The sequence below is a fragment of the Rousettus aegyptiacus genome, unplaced genomic scaffold (assembly GCF_014176215.1).
Source record: "Rousettus aegyptiacus isolate mRouAeg1 unplaced genomic scaffold, mRouAeg1.p scaffold_m13_p_1, whole genome shotgun sequence".
Lineage (NCBI taxonomy): Eukaryota > Metazoa > Chordata > Mammalia > Chiroptera > Pteropodidae > Rousettus > Rousettus aegyptiacus.
The window spans coordinates 100,515,646-100,540,417 of NW_023416284.1; the positions used below are offsets into that span (position 1 = coordinate 100,515,646).

The 24,772-nt window shown below is 50.8% G+C and overlaps 2 protein-coding genes across 8 annotated transcripts; both read left to right on the forward strand.

Moving 5' to 3' along the window:
* The first annotated feature begins 9,553 nt into the window (after window positions 1-9,553).
* On the forward strand, window positions 9,554-10,434 carry MYMX (myomixer, myoblast fusion factor). The gene has a single exon (XM_036223101.1). It carries the CDS (start codon window positions 9,732-9,734, stop codon window positions 9,984-9,986), a length of 255 nt encoding a protein of 84 aa, XP_036078994.1. The 5' UTR covers window positions 9,554-9,731; the 3' UTR covers window positions 9,987-10,434.
* Window positions 10,435-11,630: 1,196 nt separating this feature from the next.
* Window positions 11,631-24,243, forward strand: SLC29A1 (solute carrier family 29 member 1 (Augustine blood group)). 7 transcript variants are annotated; one of them, XM_016128760.2, is made up of 14 exons: window positions 11,631-11,649; window positions 16,616-16,725; window positions 17,874-17,956; window positions 19,903-19,984; window positions 20,086-20,282; window positions 20,384-20,523; window positions 20,805-20,939; window positions 21,028-21,125; window positions 21,286-21,364; window positions 21,806-21,930; window positions 22,164-22,272; window positions 22,515-22,600; window positions 22,970-23,169; window positions 23,550-24,243. In XM_016128760.2, the coding sequence occupies exons 3-14, from the start codon at window positions 17,928-17,930 to the stop codon at window positions 23,659-23,661; spliced, it is 1,392 nt and encodes a 463-aa protein (XP_015984246.1). In that variant the 5' UTR covers window positions 11,631-11,649; window positions 16,616-16,725; window positions 17,874-17,927; the 3' UTR covers window positions 23,662-24,243. The 7 variants fall into 7 exon arrangements, with proteins under 7 accessions (XP_015984246.1, XP_015984242.1, XP_015984243.1 ...); XM_016128756.2 differs by lacking the exon at window positions 11,631-11,649 and adding an exon at window positions 14,399-14,499; XM_016128757.2 differs by lacking the exon at window positions 11,631-11,649 and adding an exon at window positions 14,429-14,499 and having other exon boundaries at window positions 16,590-16,725.
* Window positions 24,244-24,772: the final 529 nt, after the last annotated feature.

A 24,772-nucleotide genomic window follows, 5' to 3' on the forward strand; every position in this document is an offset into this window, starting at 1 on the left:
GCAACTTTATGGTCAAGAAACATGACAAACACTACATCAGTCAGGTGATCTAGGTCAACATCAACAGTGGTAAGTCACATTCATAGACTGTACCCTTGATATGATATGATAAGAATGGCATTTTGCCTCTTTGGCTTCTGTCTCCAAAACTCTAGTCTAATCATGAGGAAAATATCAGACAAGTCCCACTTGAGGTACATTTTACAAAACACCTGAGCAGTATTCTTAAAAACTGTTGAGGTCATCAAAAACAAGGACAGTCTGAGAAACTGTAATAGCCAAAAGGAACCTAAGGAAATAACACAACTAAGTGTAACATGGTATCCTGGAAGGGGTCCTGGCACAGAAAAGGGACATTACATAAAAAGCAAGAAAATCTGAATAAAGTATGAACTTCAGTTAATGCTAATATATTAATATTGGTTCCTTAATTATAAAAAATATACTAAGGTAAAATGTTGATTATAGAGAAAATTGGATGTGGGACATAAAAAAGTTCTCTGTACCATCTTCACAATTTTAAACTATTCTAAAATAAATAGTTTCTTTTTAAAGTAATTAAAATATATACCTTGAAGATAACTTTTCTATTAATATATAGATTCCTTATGATTTCTTACGGCTGCATAATATTCCACTGTAGTGAATTTTCATCATATATTAGTTCTTTATTGAGGATCGTTTTAAGTCTTTTTCTGTTATAAACAATGTCACAGTGAATAACACTATACATGTCATTTTATACCGGGAAAATATTTCTATAAGATAAATTTCTAAAAGTGGGATATTGAGCTAAAGAGTATGTACATCAGTAATTCAAATAAATATTAAATTCCCTACCATAAAGGTCATGCCAATTTATAAGCCCACCAGCAATATGAGAGTACATATTTTCCAATAGCCTCATCAGTAGGGTGTGTTATCAAACTTTTGCATATTTCTAATCTGTTAGTGTCCTTGTAGTTTGCATTTCTCTTATTGCAAGTGAAGCTGAGCAAATATTCATCTTTCATTTGCATTTCATTTCCTGCGAGCTGTCTCTTAATATTCTTTGCCTGTTTTTATACAGGCTTTCTGTGGTTTTCCCTATAAAATTCTCATAGCTATTTATATTTTAGGAAGATTTGACCTTTGCATAGGAGCTGCAAATATTTTTCTTTGTCATTTGTCTTTCCACTAGGATTTTAGCGTCTGCTACATGGACTCTGCCCCTTCACTCCAGCAGAACTGCCATTTCCAGGCAACCTGTCCCCTCTAAAAGCGACATCCTAAAGCTAGTTCCTCTTTTCCTGGTGAAAGGTGACTCTATACTAATACTAAAGACTCCTCTTGTGTGTAAATGGCATTTATTGTGTCCTTGTCTGCTTCAGGGGTCACATAGTCTCATTAGAATATGGAAAATACAGAGAGCACACAGAAGAAAATCTCCCAGGATAACTGCTTCCTATTTATCAATGCGTGTGTTTATTTATGTACAACGTAAACTTCTTATATGTACCCAGTGCCCTTGGGAGTCTATAACTTCAACTTTTCTGCCTCTTGGATTGCTCTTGTGCTTATTCTGTCTCTACAAGGAGGTGAATAGGTGATGTGAGCAGGAACTCTTCCCTCCTGCCTATCCCCGCAACAGCCTCATCCTCTCTCCTGGACCATCCACCTTTCTCCTGCCCACTTCCACCCCAACTCTTTCTAAGCTTCATCACCGCCCACACTCCTGCCAGAGACATCAGACTTTATGTCTAATCAAATCTTCAGACCACCTTGTTGGAAACCTGGGTTCATCAACCCATTTCCCCAAAATGATCCTGATTTCATACTATTAGTGACACCAGCCAGCAGGAATGTCCAGGACTCACCTAAGCATTGCTTCGGCCTGATGCTTGTGCACACCAAATATTTCCTGAATTCACCCCACTCTGTTTTTGTTCATGCTCTTCTTCACCTGGACGCTGTCCCCCACCATGCAGCAGGTCTCCCCACAGTATGTGTCACGTTCTTCTCATCCTCTGCCCCCTGAGCATCCTTTGCATCTCTTCTTCTTCCTCTTGAGTCCTCCACCTTCTTGGCCACTCCTCTTTCAAGACTCAGCTCAGAAGCTCTATCCTCCAGGAGGCCTTCTCTGAGAAGTTTCACACAGGCGCAGACACACATCCCGTGTCCGATGCTGGCCAGGTGCCCCGGATTCCTAAGGTACCAGTCGCTTTCTCTGACAGAGCATTTATCCCTCTGTATTGTTATTTCCTGTTTACGCCTCTATCTCCCCTGCTGACCACATATTGGCACAGGACCATCTTTTTCACTGATACATGGATGAACACTAAACAAGTTTGTTGACTAAGAAAACGAAATGCTCTCCTGGCTAATGCAAACACGATTTAAACTTTTAAAGCTCTCCACGGAGTATGCCTCCTGAAGAGCCAAGGTGTCCCTGCTGGCAGTGGAACCATCTTGGTTCTGAAATGCAAACTCTTCTGCCTCAACTGTCTTCCTGCCACCCTCTTCCTACCGTCACTAAGGGCCTCTCTCTGAACCTCAGTTTATTCATCTGTTCAGGGACAAGAACACTGAGGGAAATTATAAAGACCATATGAGTCACATACTTTGTAAATGGCAATGTGACAAATGAAGTATTATTTGGTTTGAGAGCTGCCCTTTCAATTAGTTAATTAATTGGGTCATATGATCTCTCTCAGCACTATTCTAACTCGAATGTAAACTCTGCAGGTAGACTTTTGTGTAGATAATCATTTATGTATGTATCCCAAGAATGAAGATATGTTCAAAATGTAGCTCTTTAGGAAGAACTATATTTTCTGTTATTCAACATTTGTGTTATCAGATTCAAATAGAATAAATACTCGTCAGTTGAATCAAATACAGAGAAATCTAATGGTATCTGTTTTGTCATAATTGACATGGACGTAGCATCAGTGGTCTTGACAGATGTATATTTCCCACACTCACCATTCCAGGTCCTCCAACCACACAGGATGAGGTATCTAGACCCTTCCCTCATATTTTCAGAATTCCCTCACCAAGAGGAAGATGGGGGTGAGGGAGGGGAGGGAAAAGGACTGCCTGGGTGGGGTTCCCACTTAGGTTCACAAGGGGCAGGAGAAGGGAGATAAGCAGAGGTTTGGAGGCCACCAGCAACCCTTCCGGGCCTGTGACTTAGGGAGTAGGCTGTGATCCCCCGGATTGCCATGAGGATGGTGTGGCAAGGTCACCGCCACATTAGTAGGTTCCCCTGGCCTCCCTCTTTTGTCTGTCCTGTTCTCACTTCCCTGATGCCAGCCTCATCCCTGGCACAAAGCAGCAACTCTTGCCTATGGGGGTGAGATAAGGCAGAACGGGGCTAGCCCTGGACACCCAAGGAGTAACTGAGGACAGAAAGGAAGGTGCCCACCAAGGGACAAGCCAGAGCTAGAGGCCTGCCTTCCAGCACCACACTTCCTATCTTCCAGGCAACACTGCCTTTACTGCTGGGGGCCAGAAACTTGTGGGAGACAGGGAAGAGAAGGAAAGAGAGAAAAAGATGGAAGAAAGTTAGGGAGGTCCAGAAAAAAAGGGTAAGAGGTTAGGGAAACCAATATATGTTTTCACTATCAAATAAATGATATGCAGAATAATAATAAAGTCCAGAGAACAGCAAATAATATAAGAGAATGCTTCCATGTATTCACTACCAAGATTAAACAGTGTTAACATTTTGCCATATTTCCTTTAGCTATCTTCATTTCTTTAAAGGGATGATATTTTACAGACACAGCTATAATCCCTTCCCCCTACCTGTGGATCATCATTTCCTCTGTCCCTCTTCCCTTAAAGGGGGCCATTCTCCTAAGTCCTGTCTGTCTTTCCAATCTGTTTCTACTTTTACCACATGGGTGTGTATATACAAATACACACACACACACACACATTGTTCACGTGTTTTAAATTTTTACATAAATGGCATCATTTGGCTCTAATTCTTTTGCCACTTGGTTTTCCTCAACATCATGTCTTTGATACTTATACCCATTGATACGTGAGAGTTAGTACATTCATATTATCTGCTGTAGAGTATTCCATTTTATGACTGTTTACTTTTCTCCTCTTGGTGGACATTTGTTTCGTTTTTTCTGTTATTACGAAAAGCATAAAAGAACATCCTTGTACACATCTCTCTGTGCACATCTGTGAGAATTTCTCTAGAGTCACACCTAGAAATGGAATTGTTGGGTTCCAAGGAAATGTTTCCAGCTTTACCAGATATTGCCATATTGCGCTCCCAAATGATTGTGCCTGTTAACTCTCCCTCTTGTACTCCATGAACTTCTGCTGCTCAGGGGTACTAAACAGTAGCTCTTTCAAGATCTTGTTTATACCTTTCACATTTATGAGCCACTCGTATTTCCTCCTTAGGAAATGACCCACTTATATTCTGTGTTTATTTTTCTTTGGGTCTTTTTTTTTTTTTTTTGGTTCTTTTCTTATTTATTATAAAAAACACTTTATTTAAATTGGTACTAAATCTTTTTCGGTTATGTAGATTGCAATTTTTTTCTCCAAGTCTCTGAGGGACTGTCTTTTCACTTTGTTTGTAGTGTCTTTTATGAATTTAAAGTTTTGGAATTATTACTGAAGCTGAGTGATTGATAAATGGGAATTCATTATACTATTATCTCTACTTTTGTGTAATTTTGGAAATTACCATAACAAGAAGTTTGTAAAAATCTCTAAAACAAATAATTCTCTGCTATCCCAAATTCCTAAAGATCAGCTCCTATATTTTTTACTTTCCACATACAGGTCCCTAATGCCAGTGGAATTTCTTTTTGTAGTTGGTGTGTCAGAGGATCAAACCTCTTTCCCTCGTGGATGGCCGACTGTCGCAACTCCAATTTCTCACTAGTCTTTTCTCCTCAACTTCCACCTCTGCCCCATATATTCTTGTATTTGTTTCTTAACTCTCTGTTTTATTCATTAGTCACTGTGTCTACTCTTGCACCTTGCCACACTATTTTCATTCCCATATGAATGAAAACAGAATGCAGTAAGGGCTGGGTTCACATTCCCACTTTGAGTCCTGTTAGCTGAGTCTGGTATCTATAGGGCCAGAGTTGCATCCCCTCCTTTTTCATCTTCAGATTGATTTGGCTATTCTTGGCCCCTATTCCATATAAATTTTATGATCACCTTATCCAATTCTAGAAAAGGAAAAAAAAAACAACTGTTGGGTTTTCTATCGGAATCTCTTTGACTTTCCAGATAAATTTCAAGAACTAACATCTTTGTAACTATACTTTCCTGACACTTTGGCACACCCATCCAATATTTAGATCTTTTTTTTCAAAAATTTTGTTTGTTTTCTCTATGAAGGTTTTGCTTAATCTTTCTTAGGTTTATTCTTGGGGCCTGTAGGTTTTGCTGCTTTCCTCCCAATCAAATATGCCAGGCATGTCCTTCCTTACCCTTATTTCAGCCCCTTGGTCCATGTCCTTCCTTCCCACTGCCCAGGAAGCAGCTGTCGTATCCTAACAGCTGCCTGTTCCTGAGAGGCCTTGACAGAAGGGCTGGGCTCACATTCCCACTTTGAGTCCTGTTAGCTGAGTCTGGGGAGAGTGACAGTTGTTTCAGTGGGGACAATGGGCTGCATTTTATTCAGGCTCCTCTCTGAGCTTCCTTCTTCCCGACATAGCAACTGCTCTGGCGGATAGGGTAGGCCCACCTGTCAGCTCTTTTAGGCAACATCCAACTCCCTAAACTACTTTCTTTGGGCCTTATGAGCATCTCTAGTGTGTGTCTTACTGTCCCATTGCCTGTTCCTGGGTCTTTCATTGCCTGGCATTGGTAAGCAGAGGAATGGTGGTTATGGGTAAGGGCCTGTGCCTCCTACACGTAAAATCTCTTCCCTCAGAGGAAATGTAGATCACAAAGTGTTCTCTCGGTTGTCATCACATTCAGGCCTTGGATCCTCGCAACAGCCCCACTCCTTCCTTCCACCTTTTTGAGCCCCACTCAGGAAGGTGGTTTCAGGACTACTGATGCTATGACTGGTAATAGGGCTGAACACCGAATTCTGGGCTAGTATTCTGCCTTACCCTCCAATACTTCCTCTACCTGGCTGGTCTCCACACTTGCTCTAGGTACTGTGCCTCTCAGCACTCCTTGTCCTTGATGAGGCCTCCCTGGGCTCTTTTCAGAACTCCTTGTTTGGAGTTCAGCACCACCCTCAGCCTCCCACAACCAGGAAGCTCTCCAGGCCAGTGTTGATCCCTCGGAGGGAATGACAGGAGAACGAAACATGACAGCCAGGTCCCAGGGCCTCTATCAATTCTTCAAGCATTAACTGAGCCTCAACATCAACTCCTGGTGGCTGCTCATGAGCATCAGGGTGCCTTGTGGCAGGGCTTTGAGGAATAGCCCATTGGGAAAACGCAAAGTGATGGAAGGAGGAAAATTTCTGCTTATTGGACATTTTCTAGGAGCCAAGCTCTGGACCTAGTATTCTCTCATCTTTGAATCCTGCCTGAGGTAGGTGTTATGATCATCCCCACTTTAGGGAAGAGGACCACCATACAGCACAACTCTAGAGGGTGTCATTCCACCTGCAGTCTGAGTCTGCTCATGCAGCAGAGTGACCCTGAGACTGGGTGCCAGAGCCACCACTTTAATCAAGTGAGCAATGCAGAAGCACTCTTCACCTCCTCGTGCAGGTGGGTACCGTGTCAGAGGTGATAGCCAGGTTGTAGAGTGCTTTGGACCCCTGAATGGGATAAGCAGAAAGAGGTGGGAGGAGCAGGAGGCCCAGTACTCCCAGGTCTTGCAAAAATCCTCAGCTCTATTACTATTCTCACCACCCTATCCTCAGTTTATCCATCTGGTTGCCCGTTACTCTGTCCATCCTGTCCTTGGCACCTTGCACAGGCCTGGCGCACAATAGGCACTCAAGGCTTATTGTTGACATGAATGGCTTGATGAACTGATACCTATATATGAGGGCGGTAGGAGTCCCCAGGATGCTTCTAGATAGCTCTGAGGATCTAGGAAGAGGACCAGGGAGGAGGACCCCAGGGGTCACTTATTGCCCAGCCCACAGGTTTCCACTTCACTAGTTGGCCTCTAGATACTTTTTTTTCCTTGACTTTAAAACACAGGAGGTATGACCAATTTTCTCAGTTTCCTGGTCACTCCCAAGCCAACAGAGGAAAAGGAATAGAGGTCAGGATGCTGTAGGCGAGATCCATTATGAAAGGCTAAATCAGGAATTAGAAGCAGCTTTGTTGGCAAAAGGCATAAGTCCATACTCTCATGGAGTTTGTATTCTAGTTGGGGAGGCAGATAATCAACAAGAAAAGGAAGTAAAATACATAGCACATCAGACTGTGATTTGCTGTGGAGACAGCAGAGGAGGAGGTAGAGAGGAGGCAGTAGGAGATGGGGTGGAAGGAGCATACTTTTAAATAGAATGGACGGATAATATTTGGGCAAAGACTTGAAGGAGGTAAGAGATGGAGCCACGTGGCTACCTAGAGAAAGAGCCTTGCAGGCAGGAGCAATAGTAGGTGCAAAGGCCCTAAAGCAGAAACAGGTCTGATACAGTTAAAGAGCTGTAAGGAGGCCGGTGTGGTTGGAGCAGAAGGAGAGAGGCAAGATCAGACCTTGAATCAGGAAGCCAGGGAAGGTCAGACCGTCTAGGACCCTGTGGATCATAATTAAAGCCTTTGGCTTTAACTCTGAGTGAATGGGAGCCATTGGACAGTTTGAACAACAACAACAACAACAACGACGACGACGACGACGATAAAACCAGGATTTGATTCATGTTTTATAAAGACTGTTATTCTGGTCACTGTGTGGAAAATAGAAACAGGAACACCAGTTAGGCAGCTACTACGGTAATTTAGGCAAGGGGCGATGAAAGCTCAGACAAGGGCATAATGGTGACACTGGTGAGAAGTGGTGAGATTCTGAGTACTCCAAAAGTAGAGACACCTGGATTTACTAATGTGGGTAATGAACTGCAATGGGAAGACAGCAGTCAGCTTAACTTCTAAGATTTTGGCCAGACTAACTAGAAAGGTGCAATTGCCATTTACAGAGATGGGAAAGCCTGAGGGAGAGGCAGGTTTGGGGGGAGAGCAAGCCATGTATTTGCTGTGTGATTCTAGATAAGTTGCTTAACCACATTGAACCTATTTCTTTATGTGTACAATGGTTAATAATCACTCCCTTGCAGAGTGATGGTGAGGATTGAGTAAGATCATGAACTCACAGGCTTGGTACGTTTGTTTAGATAAATACACGTTACACAATGGCTCAGGGATGACAAATGGCCATCATATCTTTTCAGGAAGCAAATGGAAAAAGAGGAAGATAATGCCTATAAATTTATATTCTAGGTCCTGCTGCCTCCTGGTAGAAGTAGAACAGAAATTTTTGATGGTTAAGTTTTCTTCCAGATCTTCACTGGTTTTGGAGATGTGATGATGCTAATGGAGGCTAGTAGTGGGATGATGATAAATGATCATATTCCTAAGGCTGTGAAGTTTACAAAACACTTTCACTGCCATTACCTCATTATTTCCATTTTATGAAATAGAATGAGATATTTAAAAACAAAACAAACCCAGGTTGTCTCTATATTTTGCTATCACATGAAACTTCATTTAATTTCAAGGCAGGGGTGGGGGAGAAAGTAAGTGGCGAAGAGGATACTGAAGTATGTTTTTCTCTTCCTGTCCCTAAGAGGGAGTGACACCCAGCTCTATCTAACTGGGCCCAGCTGAGTTGGGCTGTAACCTCACTCCTCTACCCCGAATGCCTCCCCAGGTCCTGTTCTCCCTGTCTTGGCCATTCAGAGGATGCCTGGTGTGTCTGGGTTGCAGTCTTAACTGCTTCCGAGGTTTGGGCAAGTGGGTCTTAGATACCGTTTCATTCCAGTTAGTTACTCCTCCCAGCTACTCCTAGTTAACTGAGGTAACCAAGGAGGGAATTGGAGCCCCAAAGAATCAATGTGCCTATGGTCACATCATTAGAAAGTCTAGTCTGGGTTCCAACTCTAAGGTCTGCACTCAGCAGGGAGAATTCCTACATCTGTTCCCATTTCTTGCAGCCCAGCTGCCCCTCCCCCATATACCAGGTGCCAGCAGGCAGCTGTCGCTTGCTTGCTCCCCCTATCCAGGCAAGCTGTCCTGGGTGGGGCTGAGCTGGGTGGGGCAGCCCAGTGTACTGAATGTCCTCTGAGGCTGTGTCCCCACAGGCAAATTCAACCAGAGATTGCTTCTGAGCAGTGGTTCTGACTGGTGAGAGTTGCTGCCCGTGGATGGGGGTGGGTGATTAGGAGGGTAAGAAGTGTCAGGTCAGCCTGGATCAAGGGCCTGCTAAAGAAAACTTAAAACTGCCTGGGGAAGAACTCCTGCTGGATTGAGGGGGAAGGGATGGAGAGTGTCAGGAGACTGAGGGTGTGGAAGAGGAGGGGATGATAGAGGATGGGAGGGTCCAGGAAACAGTATGAGTCCCAGCTTTATTATGTAGTGAGAACCCTCCTGCCAACAGCTACCTGCCAAGAGAAAGGGCTTCAGGAAAGCAAATGTGACCTGTGAATTGAGGTCTGGGGAGAGAGAATGTAAACCAACGTGTGTGTGGTGGGGAGATCCTGCCCACCCCATGTCTTTACCAGGTGAGGAGGGAGCAGGAAAGGCAAGCCTAGAGTCTGGATTGCCTTCGAAGTCACTGACCCGGCCATGCCCGTTCCACTGCTCCCGTCACTACTTCGAATGCTGCTGTCCCGCCTGCTCCTGCCTGCTGCCCGCCTGACCCGCCAGCACCTCCTGCCCCTGCTGCGTCGACTGGCTCGCCGCCTTGGCTCCCAGAACACGCGCGAGGCTTTGCTGGGCTGTCTGTTGTTTGTCTTCAGCCAGGGACACCCGCCAGATGCTGAGGAGGCCTCCAGAGTGGCGCACCCAGAGAGGAGGGAGAGGCTAGCCCGGCAAAAATGAAGCCACGAGTCCTGGTAGCGGCAGAAACTAAATGCTTTCTTTTGGAATGAGACGGTCCTGGCACCATCACTGACTACAGCCTGCCCAGTAGGCATCAAGATACGGTTCAGGGCTGAGCATGTCTAAGACATGTCTCCCGGTTCCCAGCAGGAAGGCCTGGAACGATGCCCTGGGTCTAGAGAAGACCCCATCTTTACCCCTCCCTCCCTGCATTCCTCCCAAGACCTTTTTGAATCACCTCGGGCCTCAGCGGGGAAAAGAATGGACTCTTCCCTCCTCTCTCCACCCCCAGATAAGTAGGGACATAAGGTCCAATGATGGATAATGCTTAACCCAGAGAGAATTGACAATTTAGTGGAGAGGCAAGGTTTTAATCTAGATTGTCTTCCAAACTCAGGATTTACCTTAAAAGAATAAGACCTTGATTCCCCAGAGAATCAGTCCTGCCCCCAAAGCCCAGCATGTAGGAGGTGCTCAATAAATACTTCTGAATTCTTGGGATTCCTCTGAAAGTCTTGTTACCCATACCTGAGCCAAGCCTGCACTGCACCTGAGTGGGGGTGGAGGACAACTCAAGGCTTTCTCTGATCCCATATTTCATGTCCCTGTCAGTCCTCATCTCCTGGAAGTTCTTTTGTTTCACTTCAGTCAGTAGGCTCTCTTGGAGAGAGTTTGGTCATCCAGCTAAAGGTAAGAAGGTAAATATCCTTCAGCTAATAGTTGTTGGGAAGAGGGAGATTTGTTGGCTTGGGAACCCCTGTGGGCAGTCCTCCAGGAGCATAGAGCATGCTCCTGAGAGGGACTCTGTCCCTGAAGAGATTGAGGGGAGGGTGGCCTGAGGAATTCACTGCTTTACATACCTCCCCAGTAGGAGGCCCCTCAGGGGTCAAATATGATTTGTCAAAAGTATCTGCATTTCAGCCTCGAATAGAATAATTTGCTTAGGGTTCCCCTGTAATAGTCCTCCCTCCCTTCCTTAACCAGCGAGTCTCGGGCCCTGGGGTCCGAGGGAGACAGTAAGGAATACAGGCATCTTTTAGTACCCCCATCCAGTCCCCAGACCCATCACAAGGTTAGGCGTGGGTAAGACTTGAGACCAGAGCCGTGCGGCCCCATCCCAGACCTGCGGAGCTCTCCCCCAACCCTCCCTCCCTACACCCGCCTCACCACCACTCGACTATCTGCATCTTCCCGGTGTCCTCAAAAGCCAGTGCACGTGCTCGCCCCGCACGGGAAATCGGCCCGAGGGTAGAGGTGGAGTGAAGCGGGTGCGAGCTCCTGGCCTCCTAACCCAGTTCCCTCTCGAGTCACGGGCAATTTTTTTTTTTTTTTTGACTCGTGCTCGCGGGCTCCCTTTCCACCGGCTTCCCCCGAAGCGCGCCGCGCTCCCGAGCAACGGTAGGCAGGACAGAGCCGGTTGCAGAGCACCCGGCGGGCGCGGAATTGCCAGTTGCAGCCCCCTCTCCGCCCCGCCCTTTCCCCACCTCACTCTCCCCTCCCCCCCCCCCGCCTCCTTCGGCTGCTCAGACCGGTCAGACGCGGCGCGAACTGCGATTTCCGGCTATGGCCCTAACCCCGAGGTGAGGGGCCCAGGAGGGCAACCAGAGGCTCGACGGCCTGGGAATTTCTGTCTCTTCTCTGCAACTTCCGATGCACCTCTAAGGTCTCCGCAGGTGTACGGGGAGCAGAGGCGGGAGCCGCGGGGGGCGGGGCGATGTCTGCGGTGTTCCTGGGCAGCACGGTGGGGCGGGGCGGAGAGTGGTGCTGGTAGTGCCCTCTTTGCCGTGGGGATATCAAAAGAGTGGGCTTCTGCGATTTCTGGCGGAGTGGATACTTTTATGGGGCTTTGAAGGCCGCCATTAGATGACTGGCCCTCACCCCAACCACATACAGATCACTCAAGGTCAGAGGCTAGCCCGCCCAGAGCAGGATGTAAGGGCAGAGGTCTGAGAAATTAGACTAGAAGGACAAGCAAGCCCAGACCTAGTTAATAGAGTCCATACCCACTCGAAAGGAAGAAGAGGGAAGTGATCCAGTCTCTATTTTAAATGTTGATGTTGTGTTCATCATGGATTTTTTGCAATAACTTTGATTTTTTAAAGTATTGCATAAAAATATTTTTAATTCCCGAATTAAAATTCGGAAATTTCTTAATTCCCGAATTATTTGATGTCCCCTTAAATTTTGTGCCTCGGGCAAGTGCCTCACTGTCCTCACCCTAGTCCCAGTCTTGCCACGAGACTGTGGAGATACAACCACTAATTCAGCTGACAACACACAATCATGAGACATGTGCTGGTGACAACACTGGGCTGAGCAAACACTTTTCCAGCAAACAGATGGACACAGGGCTGGAGGAAGACAGGACTGTTCGTTTGTGAGGTAGTGAGGGTGAGGCAGGCTTGGGGTCTGGGGGAGGGGGAGTCTGGGGCAAGCCAGTCTCAAATGGGGTCGGGGTAGGGTGCAGCTCGATCAGCCCTTCCCACCAGGGACCTGAGGGAGCCCAGGGAGGGAGCGAGCCGAGCCGTAAGATTAGGTAGATGGTGGCAAGGATTGCCTGCGCCTGGCTAGAAAAACTCCAGGCACAGGCTGGTGTGAGTTGGGGCTTCGAGGCTGTCCAGCAGAGGGCCCTAGCACCCAGACACCATCTCTGGCCAAGGAGGTAGCTCTGGAGGGGTGTGGGTGCTGGCTGGCAGCCCAGGTACGGTGATTGCCAGATGGGCTTCTCTCCAGCAAAAACAGCCCTGGCTGTTGCCATTTAGAGAGCAGTCCAGGTTTCAGCGGGGGTGGGGAGAGGAGCCATCCTTCTCCTTTATGGCCTTGGACCCTCACCACTTCCCTCCAGTTTCTTTCCACTTCCAGCCCCCTTGGCACACAACTGCAGCCACTGGCCACCAACCAGCCTGACCATGCTTGGCAGATCTGTCTGACCTCTAAGGCCTGCCATCCCCCATAGGCCCACAGCAGGGCAATAACAGTGGGGAGAGAAGCAAGGGCCAAAGAAGAGGGGAAAAGAGGGCCAGCAGAGGAAGAGAGAAAGACTGGACAAACACTAGGTGGGAATGAGGGGGTTGTTGACCCAGACATGAAGCCGTTTTAAGCCATGGGTCAGTGCCTAGAAAAATAACCACCAATACCCGTCTTCCTGCCCTCTTATGCTGTGTCATGTCTCTGTGGGACAAGTTGTAGGAAGGCTGGGAACACCCCTTCTGGAGCATCCGCTGATCCTAAGTAGAAAAGCTATTTTCCCTTCCAGGGCCCCATCTGTTCTCTGGGGAGAGGGTGTGACTGACTACCTTATCCCTATGATGTTAGTACTCCTAATTGTTAAATTAGTGTCTGTGGCTTCACCAGGGAATAGACCTCTTGGTGCGGGAAGCGGGGAGTGCTGGATTGGATTTTCTCTCCTCAGTACCTCTCCAGACTTTGGATTATCTTCCAGCACTGAGGGCTGCTGTAGGGGCAGAGATTCCCCTTCTTCCCGATTTACTAACCAACAAAGAACAAGGGAATCCCTTCCCCCTCCCTTGGAGGTGCTAGAAGGACTGACCACTCCTCAGCATACTCACCCGCTTCCTTCTCTACTAGTGGAGGATGTGAAGCTGGGCAAGGCTTCTGCCCCAGAGTATCAGGACTATAGGTTCACTCAGGATATAAGGCTGTTCCCTTGCCTTTTCTCTTTGCTTCAGTCTTTCCAAAGTTCTAGATTTAGAAAGGGTGAATCATGAAGGGGCTATAGGGCTGTGCCTCTACCTATCACCCCACACAGAGCCACACATCCCCCTCCAAGTCACAGTTGTGAGTGGCTGTGGTATTTGTATGGGCGTGTGAGTCTGTGTGTGTTAGAGGTGGGAAAACCCACCATGCTGGGCACTGATTATATATGTCAGAAGGATCCCAAGGAGTGTGAGGGGTGGGGGTGGGGAGAAGAGCAGAGGACAGGACAGGTCTGAAAGGAAGAAAGTGACACTGAAAAGGTCGCTAACAAAGGAAGAAGGTACACTGTGGGAAAAAGTGGTGTGGGAGGGGATTTGCGGAGTGATGACTGAACATCTGAGATATAGTATGGGTGAACGTGGGGGCGTCCGGGCCTGTTTGAGCAGGTTTGTGTCTGAGAAATCCCCGAGACGAGTTCTGTAGGATTTGTGTAGCCCCGGCGCGCAGAAGACTAGGGGTACTGGTGTGGGGCTGTCCCCTCCAGCGCCGCGTGCTCCTTGACGGGGCAGGTTTTGGTGGGGCTGGGCCCAGAGAGGTACTAGCTACAGAAATAACGCAAGGTGTGGGGCAGGCGGCGATGCGGGGAGCAGGGTCTTGGGATGTGGGCCCCTTCGCGTTCGGAGCAGTTTTGTGCTGTCGGCAGCTGCGTGTCGGGGCGGGGCCGAAGCGGCTGGGGGTGGGGGGGCGACGGGGGCGGGCCCAGCGGAAGGCGGGTTTGAATGCGCCGCCGCGGGCGCGGGAAGCGGCTGGAGAGCGCGCGGATATCAGCGTTGGAGGGAGGACTCTTTCTTGGCAGGTGCTGCCCGGGATCGGGGGACTGGGGGGCCGGGGGTCTGGGGAGCGCCGGGACGTAAGGCACTGCTTCCTGCCTGCCACGAGGGCAGGGAGGCCCGGCCTGGCAGCTGCGCAGCTGGGAGAAGGGACGCCGGGGCGGGGGGCACCCCTCCGTGGAGCATGCGGAGCCGCGCAGTGGTGGCGCGCAAACGGAACCCGAGCGGGGCAGGACGGAGTGCCTCCTGGGCCTGGAACTAGCTGTCTTCGAGTTGACCTCCGCAAAGGGCGGGCGAGTAGATGGTTAATGGCGATCACTCTGGTTGGTAGAGGGGAGAGGCTGCGCCGTTAACCGCGTTGGGTGAGGGGAATGGGGCTGAGAGCACACAGAACCGAGCTGGAGAGGCTCTCTTTAACCCCCGCCTTTTATTGGCAAACTCGTGTCCCTGGCCACCCCTTCCTAGGTCCTTATTAATTCCCAGAAAGAGGACCCTTCTTTAACTCAGAAAGGACAAGGACACACACCCCAGGTATTCTTTCCAGGGAAGAGCACTGGTAGGCGAGGGGTAGTCCCACTCCTGCCCTCGCCCCTCTTGGAGCCTCCCGTCTGCCCATTTCTCTGGTAACCTTTAGGCCCTCCTATTTGCCCTCCCTGTGAACGCTCCATGCCAGGATGTCGGAGGGAACGTTGCCTTACATGTGACACCCATGTCAGGCTGGAGATGGCCTGGGCTTTCACCTTATTTTTCTCCCTTAGTTAGAGTAGAGCACCCCCACCTCCCAGTATATTGGGCTAGTTGGGTAGCAGCCTTTATACCTCCCTCCTTACCCCAGAAGGAGCGTAGAATAAGCTACATGTAGAGTTTGAATTCCAGCTCACTCATTCACCACTAGCTCTGTGACCTCAGGCAAGTGATTCAGTCTCTCTGTACTTTAGCCTCCCCTATCTGTTCAATGGGGACAATTTAGAACTAGTTAATGGGTGGTTGTGAGGGAAGAGAGGGTACCTGCAGGTAGTGGGTGGCCCCATATGGAATTCTGGGGAGTGGAGAATTTGATGTTACCACAAGGGTCTGTTTGGAAGCTGGGATGCACGAAAGGTGTTAGGAGCATGGGGGTGGGGAGGTATTCAGTTTGGTGGCTGCTTTCAGGGCCTCATCTCTGCAGGCCAAGGCATAGCTGGAGGGACACTAGATGCTCTGAGCTGTTATCAAGTTCCTGGTTGCTGCTGGGCTGGCCTGCTGAGTGTCAAGATGTGGGTGGGAGAGGGGGCTGCCCCAGGAGTTGAATTGTGCCCAGGACTGGGGTGGGTTTGGCTAGAACAAAGACCAGGTATGTAGCTGGGGGAGAGGGCAGAAATTAATACTTCTCTAAGCCTAAGGCAGATTTCACTAAGGAAGGGGACATACTCTATTCTCTCCACTCAGTCTCTGGTCTGGTTTGAAACTGCGTCCATCTGCTCTTTACTGCCAGGAACTTTGCCGGTGGGGGTGGGGGTGGAGCACAGTATGCTCAGGTGGGAAGCACATGGTTCTCCTCCCTGCTCCCTAATAGAAAACTTGTCTTCAGCCTTTTCTATCCACCCCTCAGAGTACAGCTGTCTTTTCCCATCCCTCTAAAAAATGTAAAAACATGTTCACCACTCTGTCCCCAGTGCCTAGAGCCTAGTTAGCATGCAGAGGTTCTCGTTAAATATTTGTTGAAAGGATGAATGAAAGAAGCCCTCTGCCTCTATCTGGAGGCCTGTGGGTCTGCTTCTCCCTTCCTTGTTCTACAACCCAGGTGTGGGCTGGGGGACTGAAGAGAGCTTTTGGAGAGTCGAGTTTACCCGGGAAGGGGTTGAGAAGACGTACAGGAACAGGTAGAAAAACCCCTTGATGGTCTGGGGTACTGGATGGTATCTCTTTGTCTTGAGGCTCGGATCTGGAGCACTGGCTGCACCTGAGTTGACCCACCCCCTCAGCTCCCCTGCTGAGACAGTTGGGTCTCTTATCTACCAAGCTACAGGGGTGGTTTTTTATATTCTGGTTGAGTGTATGTGAGGCTTCTCAGAATGAGGAAACTTCCTCCCACAGCAAGGCCTGGGGGGTTCTCTCCCCATATGCCCTGTTCCAGTGTCTTCATTCTGGACCCTTACCCAGGAGGAGCCCATGGACAAGACCTGCTGCCTGAGCCGGAGCTAGGACGACCTCTCAGGGACTGCCCAGGCCCCCTCTGCTCTCACCCTTCTGCTGGCAAGTCTGGGCATCTGGTGAGTGCTGGCCCAGGTAGGAAAGAGGGGAAGCCAGTCCTCGCTCCAGAGCTAGGCCCGCACATGGGGGATGCACCAGGACACGCCGGCCTGCCTTTCTATGCCATCTAAGGGGAAAGCTGTTTCATCTGCTGGTTCTAAAGAAATCCTAGCTACAGAAATAACAGAGGCGAGCAGGAGAGGGACACAGAGAGGAGGCTAGGAGCTTTGGGACTATGTAGTTAGTCAGGCCTGTGCCCCCAACCCCCAATCTTCGCTCTAAGTTTGCTTTCAGAAAGGGGAAGAGGACGAGGGCCTGAGGGTGTTAGAGAGGAACCAAGGGGGGATGGGGTACCCCTGGGGCCAGGACTGGGGGTCAGGGGAGAGGTCAGTCTAGGTTGCGGAAAGGGCTGTGTCCCATACCTATCGGAAAGTATTTTCCTGGAAAACTGGCTAGGAACTAGGAAGCCCCTGGGCAGTAGCTGGAAAGGAAGGTTAAGGTGCCACCATCAGAGAAGCTGGAGTCCGGGGTGCCTCTAGGAGGGAACAGGCTCTCTAGAGCCCACTCTAGCCATGAGTCCAGGGGCTCCCTGGGAGGGTGGAGAGGTCAGATTTGCAGAGAGGACCTGGAGAGGGAGGCCTCTCTGGCTTGGTCTCAGTCATCACCGATCCCTGTGGCTGCTGCTACTACAGCTCTGTTTGTTTTGTGCCTCCCTCCTCCCCCCACCGCTGCCTCTCTGCTCTATCTGTTTTCTGTGTCCTTCCTCCTCTCCCTCCTTCCATTGTTGTCACTGTCCCTGACCCCTCTCATCTTCCTTGCCTTTGCCTGTCTTTCCCTCCCTCTCAATCAGAGTCCTCCTCCTTCCCTCCTGCTCTCCACCCTCTGGTTTCCCAGCTTACAAACTGCTTCTCTGCTGGATAAAAATAGTGATGGCAGCAGCCAGGCCAGGCCTGGTGCCAGGTAGAGCCTGAGCAGGCAGGGGGGCCCAACAGGATCGCCCAGAGGGGTCAGATTGAGCAGTCCTGAGAGGCAGGGCCGATAGAGGGTCCTGCTGGATTATAGGGCTTGCCAGCTCAGTCTGCCTTGCCCCGTCCTGCCCCTCAAGAGGCTGAAGAGATCTGTAGGGAAACAGGGCGAAGACAAGGCCTCACACTGCTTCTGCCCCCAGCAAGCGTCAGACGGAGAGAGCTGTCAGCCAGGCAAAACCAAGAACGCTGTCACCATGACAACCAGTCACCAGCCTCAGGACAGGTACTGGGGGACCTGGGCGGGAGACCCAGGAGAGCGAAATGGGTCTCCAGGGGGCCGGGTGTGGCATCCTTTGGAATTTGGAGTTGTCACTGCTAACTGGCCTTCTAGCCAGGTAGCTGTGAGTCAGGTCTGCGTCCGGGGTGGGGGCTCTGCATGCCTTGGCTGGCTGCTGGCTGGGGTGTCTGTGGGGAGGGCAAAGGTGGGTGGGTGGCAGCTCCTCCCTGGACTTGTCAGTATTTCCACTGTTGCTCTCTGGCCAGCCAGAAGCTTCCAGCTCCTGCCGCCATCACCATGGGGAGATATTTGGCAGCACCCCTCATCCCGGAGGGCATCTGGCAGAACTGCCCTTCCCTCAGTGCTGCCTCTGCCTTAGATGACCTCTTCCCACCCCAGTCCTTGCTCTGACCTTTCACTTCCCCACTTCTGGAGCCTGCGAACTCCCTCAAGTTAGACCCATAATTGTGATTGTGCATCTGTGTTTTAGGGTAAGAGGCTGTAGCTCGATTCAAGTTCTCCAAGGAGTCTAGGACCCAAGGAAGGTGACAAAGTCATGCCTCAGGTCCAAAGCTCTTCAACTCAGGCCCCTGACCCCATCACCTCTCCCTGCCCATTCTGTCTCCTTCCTATGCCAAAGGCTAGAGAACTAGACCACTTCTGGCGGTGGGACCTTAGGCACTTAGTTTAATCTCTGTAAGATTGTTCTCCATCTGTACAATAGAGGCGAGGTTTATTTGGAGGGAGAGAATTTAAGGCGTACAGACGCCAGGTTGGCTCCCACCCTCGTCTCCACTCCCAGGCCGCCTGGCCGCCCCGTCTCAGCCTCGCCACTCCCAGCCATTCCATGAGCCCCTCTCCATCGCCATCACCTGTCGCACTCGTGCAGCCTCTACTCTTTCCCTCTCTCCAGTGTGACCTTGGCTGGGAGTTTCTCCTTTCAGCCTGGGTCTCTGAATCAAACCCTTAGCTCTCTTTTTCAAGGTGGGGAGGATATGAGAGAGTTGGGGAGATAACAATTGCAATGGCTCAGACCTGCCCAGTTGGTGTGTTCACCCAGGCCCTCCCTGTGTAAGGTCAGGCCCTGTTCTCACTGCCTGGGGCTTTGTCCTTGTCTAGACTCTGAGAAAGCAGATGTTGGTTGGGAGGATATGGTTGACACATCTGGAGACCACAGTAGCAGGGCCCAGGGCTGCCTGGGGGGAAGCTAGCCCATCCTAGACAGGCCCTGAGGTATGGGGCTTGGGGCCGTGCCCTGGCCAAAGCTTGGGTGACACTTATTTACACTCTGGGGCCCAGGTGACGTCCAGTGGCCTGATACCTCTTGGCCTACCCTGGGCGGTGTGACCTACAAAGCCGGTTCTGTCTGGGCCCGGAAAAAACAGCGTTCACTTACCAGCTGCCCCAAGGCACCCCGCCTGCCTATCCCACTAGGTCTGGAATAGTCTGGGAGTTTCTTGACCTCAGAATCCTCTTTGGGGAGCCACACAGTCCCTGCCCAGACTGCATAATCATAATCACTTCCAGCCTTCCTGGCGGGGGTGGAAGATACTTGCTATTTGCTTTCTCACTCATCCACCACCCCCAGCCTTTAGCAGAATTTCTAAAACTACCTCCGGATGTGTGGGTCACACTGGTTCCCAAGGCTGTAGGCTCCCCTGAGTCTTTGGGGGCTGAGAACCACCATCCTGGGGTCATGCCCTTCAGCCCTGTGTCCCTGGTCTGCCTCCTGTTCTGGACTCAACTGGGCCCTTTTCCATATCCCAGGACACCTCCCCCTATGCACACACCCATAGGAGGACACATGCACATGGACACAAACACAGATGCCCTGTGCCCTGGGACAGCTGGAGAGACTAAAAGTAAGGGAGGGATGAGCTTCTCCAGATTTGATCTAGAGAGGAGGGTGGGATGGTGGGTCACTTGGTCTCTCTTCCCTTTCCCATCCACAGGTACAAAGCCGTCTGGCTTATCTTCTTCGTGCTGGGTCTGGGGACCTTGCTCCCCTGGAATTTTTTTGTGACAGCCTCTCAGGTGAGACTGAGGGGACTGGGCCCCAGGGGGTATGTCCACTGGGCATCTGTACTCGTGGGCACAGGGAAAGAGGTTCCGACACTTCTCTGCATCCCACACAGTACTTCATAAGCCGCCTGGACCAGTACCAGAATACGTCATCTACTGAACTGAGCAGCGATAGCCAGGTCTCGGCCAGCACCACAGGACCCTCTCCAAAGCGGAATTCCCTGAGTGCCATTTTCAACAATGTCATGACCCTGTGTGCCATGTTGCCCCTGCTGCTCTTTACCTGCCTCAACTCCTTCCTGCATCAGAAGTGAGCACCAGACCCAGCCTGACCCTTGGCTGCCTCCTGTGTATCCCGGGCTGAGCTCCCGCTTTAACCACTCTTCTCTGCCGCCTTGTCCTCTCCCACAGGATCTCCCAGTCTGTTCGGATCCTGGGCAGCCTGGTGGCTATCCTGGTGGTGTTCCTGATCACTGCTGTTCTGGTGAAGGTGCACCTGGATGCCCTGCCTTTCTTCATCATCACCATGGTCAAGATCATGCTCATTAATTGTAAGCAGGGCTGGGAGGGGATCTGGGGCAAAGACTTTTTCACATACCCCCACCCTTCTTTCAGACCCATAGGCAGCCATTTCCCCAGAGGAAATGGATGCTGTGGGCTGTCAGTGTTCAGAGGCCTGAGCAGGCAGAGACCAGGGCTGAGAGTCTGGGCAGAGAGAAGGGCCACTGAGCGTCAAAGATTCAGTGGGAGGAAAGAAGGAATTACAGGGACCTGTTTTCCCCATGAACCCCAACCTGCCCCTCCCCTGCTAATGCCTGCCTTGTTCCCCCAGCGTTTGGTGCCATCCTGCAGGGCAGCCTGTTTGGTCTGGCTGGCCTCCTGCCTGCTAACTACACAGCCCCCATCATGAGTGGCCAGGGCCTGGCAGGCATCTTTGCCTCAGTGGCCATGATCTGTGCCATCGCCAGTAAGTCTTGCTCTCTCTGCCTGTTGCTCTGGTTTTTGTGGAGAGATGGGATGGGGCCTGTCTCATCACAGACACTCTTCACCCCCAGGTGGCTCAGAACTATCAGAAAGTTCCTTCGGCTATTTTATCACAGCCTGTGGGGTCATTGTTTTGGCTATCATCTGTTACCTGAGCCTGTCCCGGCTGGTGAGCAAAAGAAGGCAGGGGTTTGCAGCCTGGTGGGGGCGGGGCTCCAGGGTTCCAGGGTTCCAAACCAAGGGTGTTCTGAGGCTGAAACCTGTGGGGGGACGCAGGGGTTCGGGAGTTACCACCTCTGAATCCACCTCCCATCTCCCTCACTTTATAGGAATTCTACCGCTACTACCAGCAGCTCAAGCTCGAAGGGCCTGGGGAACGGGAGACCAAGTTGGACCTCATTAGTAAAGGTCTGAATAGCCTGAGGAAGGTGGATGGAGGACAGCCTCCTGGCAGGGTGACAGCTGAGCTTAGAGGGCAGGAATGAGTATATTGTTTGCTGGCAGAGATGAGCCAGAGGCCAGAGGGACCACTGGTGGAGTGAGGGGGACAATGGGAAATAAGGGTTGGGAAAAATAAAGGGGTGGGGGGAGATCTTGGATTACCCTGAATGCCTGAGGACAGTGGGAAGCAGTTTCTGATTCTTGGACAAGGTCAAACATGAGCCGAGGCTCCCGGGAGAGGTCAAGACGTAAGGATTGGTGCTATGGGGATTTAGAGAAGGTCTGGGCTAGGTTTTAGGATATGGCTATACACTGTAAGGGGTGTCTAGCCCCAACTAACTCCAGCCCTTTTGGGTTGGTGGATGCGTGTGTCATTTCCTGTTGCTCTGTCTTTCCTGCGACTTGAAGATCCTTCCACAACCTGTCACCCTCCAGGAGAACAGCCAAGAACAGGCAAAGAGGAGCCTGGAGTTTCAGCCTCTAACTCTCAGACCACCAACAAAAGCCACTCAGTGATAGCCATCCTCAAAAATGTGCGTGGGGAATGGGGCATGGGTGTCCTGCCCTCTACCTCTCAGCCTCTTTCTCTCTTTATCCCAACCCCCATGACACTGTCCATCCCGTCCCTTTCTGACCTGAGACTGGCTACTCTCCTGGATTTTTGTGTATGCGTGTGTGCGTCCGTGCGTCCGTGCGTCCGTGTGTATTCTTGGTTCTTCAGTGCATAGCCACCATGAATCCATGGGCCTGGGTTCCTTTCCTCCAGATCTTGGTCCCGGCTCTCTCCGTCTGCTTCATCTTTACAGTCACCATTGGGGTGTTTCCTGCCGTGACCGCAGAGGTCAAGTCCAGCTTTGCAAGCACCAGTACCTGGGGTGAGGACACCATAGGTTCCCAGGGTGGGGATAGACAGGGACTTGAGCTGGATTGTGGATGGGGAAGAAGGGACCCTGGGCTGCCATCTCCCCAGCTTGACTCTTCTGTTCCATTTGCCCTTCCTTGGGCTAAAAGCATCTCTACTTTACCATTGGGGAAACTGAGTCCCAGTGAGGGTCAAGGTTGTTAAATCTGCCTGCAGACCTAATAAACATCCCCTAATGTAATCTTCCTCTTCCAGGAAACTACTTCATTCCTGTTTCCTGTTTCTTGACTTTCAATGTCTTTGACTGGCTGGGCCGGAGCCTCACAGCCATATCCATGTGGGTAAGTGGAAGAGGGTATCAAGCTCCTGTGAGAGGGAAGAGTCCACCCTGAGACCAAGAACCTATGGTGGCGAGGAGATCATGCTTTTTTAAAAACCAAGACGTGATCAATAGTAAGGTATACAAGTCTTAAGTGTGTAGCTTAATGAGTACACCACACACACACACCCTGTATAATCACCAGCTAGGACGAGAGGAACATTTCCAGCATTCTAGAAGGTTCTACTCTACCCTCTCTCAATCAGTACCCCTAAGGATATCTAGCCTTTGAGGTCTCAATTCAGATCCTGAGTGACTCTAAATGGAGCCCTGGGGGTGTGGGTGTGCCCTGGGGGCTGGCCTCAGCTGAGGCACTGCCTGGTCCCCACAGCCTGGGAAGGACAGCCTCTTGCTGCCAATCTTGGTGCTGGCCCGGGTGGTGTTTGTGCCCCTGCTGCTGCTGTGCAATGTCCAGCCCCGCCGATACCTGACTGTGGTCTTTCGGCACGATGCCTTGTTCATCATCTTCATGGCTGCCTTCGCCTTCTCCAATGGCTACCTCGCCAGTCTCTGCATGTGCTTCGGGCCCAAGTGAGTGGGGAACCCAGAGGCATCAGGCAGGATGTAAAGTTCCAGCAGGGGACATTTGATAGAGGGAGAGAAGATAAAAGGAGACTCCCTAATCCTGGAGTTTAAGATTTCCAGCTAAGAGAGGAGATGCCTGGGAAGGGGCACATAGGCTGAAGGGGTTTTGGTGGGAAGTGCAGGGGTGGGGTGCACAAGCTAATAGGGATGTGGGAGGGGGCTCTCAGGTTAGGTGGAGGGCAGCCCCCAGGATGGGGGTTAGGAAAAGAGGATGGGTTGGCTAGCAGAATTAGGTGCTCAGGCAAATCTCCCCACCCTTGATGCTCTGGGGGGTGGGGTGGAGGGGCTGGAGTAGGGCCCATCCTAAGGTAACCTTGCCTCTCTAGGAAAGTGAAGCCGGCTGAGGCAGAGACAGCTGGAACCATCATGGCCTTCTTTCTGTCTCTTGGCCTGGCACTGGGGGCTGTCTTCTCCTTCCTGTTCCGGGCAATTGTGTGACCGTTGATGAACAGAGGACTGCACCGGCTGCCTGCTCCTGCCCCTTCCTTCTGCAGGGATGCACAAGGGTGGGCTGAAGGTTTTCTCTTCTAGCCAACTTCTGCTTTTTCATGGCCTATGGCAGTCCCTGGCATCCAGGCCCTGAGGAGGGAGCCTCCGGGAAGACAGTGGGGGGACATTGTGGGCCGGGGGGTCAGAGTTGAGGGAGAGGACACATTCTCTGCATATGCTAGAAACCCCCACACTTGGATCTTACTGATCCTTGATTGAGCGGGACAGCAGAGGTTCCTAGGCTCAGAGAGTGAGTGAGTGAGTGTGTCTGTGTGTGTTTGTGTTGCCTATACTGGGGTGGCTAGGGGCTAGGACTGTCTCTTCTAAAGGTCCAGTCTACTATTTGCAATCCCTCCTCCCCCTGGGCCTCTTCCTCCAACCTCTCCCTGTCCCTCCCCTGCTCCCCCTGCCTTGTTGCCACCCATCGTGCACTCTGTACAGTTGGCCATTTTACTGCCTTTTTTATACTCAACAAACCAGGTGCCTTCAGAGGCTCTCCGACTAAATAAACCATTTTTTTTTCTTCCATGGCTTCCTGTGTCCTCCAGCCATGGCTTCATGCCCTGGAGACTGTTTAGGGATGGCAGCCTGAGTCTGGGGAGATGAGCATGACCCAACTGTGGGGTCTTGGCCAGCACTAGGCCTGGGTCTAAGGTTAGGGGGGGTGGGGGTGGGGGTGGGGGAGTTAGTCTTCTTAGCCTCAGAGGGGCTGCAGTGCCCCCTGCTGCGGCCACAGAGGAAAGACAGGCCTAGAGCCAGGACACTCAAATTGTTGGATTGTTGCTTCAGTCCTTCCACGGGACTGGAGATGGAGACAGCACCCCAACTTTCTTTTGTCTTTACTGTCACTCCCTTCACTCTGTCCTCACCCCTCAGCCCTGTAATGAGCTCTGCAAAACTAGCCATCTTCCCCCTACCAGATTCCCTTTGCTCAGCTCCTGGCCATACTGCCACATCTCCCAGCAAGAAGAACACCTAGGGTTCTCCCTTACCTGGCACTCCGCCCCGACACCAAAGCTTAGACTTCCCCTTCTCTTCTCAAACTCTGGCATAGGGAGAG

Excerpts from the sequence above, each read along its gene's own strand:
- SLC29A1 (XM_016128751.2), top strand. The coding sequence starts at position 16,182 with ATGAATGAAAGAAGCCCTCTGCCTCTATCTGGAGGCCTGTGGGTCTGC. Across the intron at positions 20,283-20,383 it reads AACTCCTTCCTGCATCAGAA|GATCTCCCAGTCTGTTCGGA; the intron begins GTGAGCACCAGA and ends CCTCTCCCACAG. Across the intron at positions 23,170-23,549 it reads TGCATGTGCTTCGGGCCCAA|GAAAGTGAAGCCGGCTGAGG; the intron begins GTGAGTGGGGAA and ends TTGCCTCTCTAG.
- MYMX (XM_036223101.1), top strand. The coding sequence starts at position 9,732 with ATGCCCGTTCCACTGCTCCCGTCACTACTTCGAATGCTGCTGTCCCGC.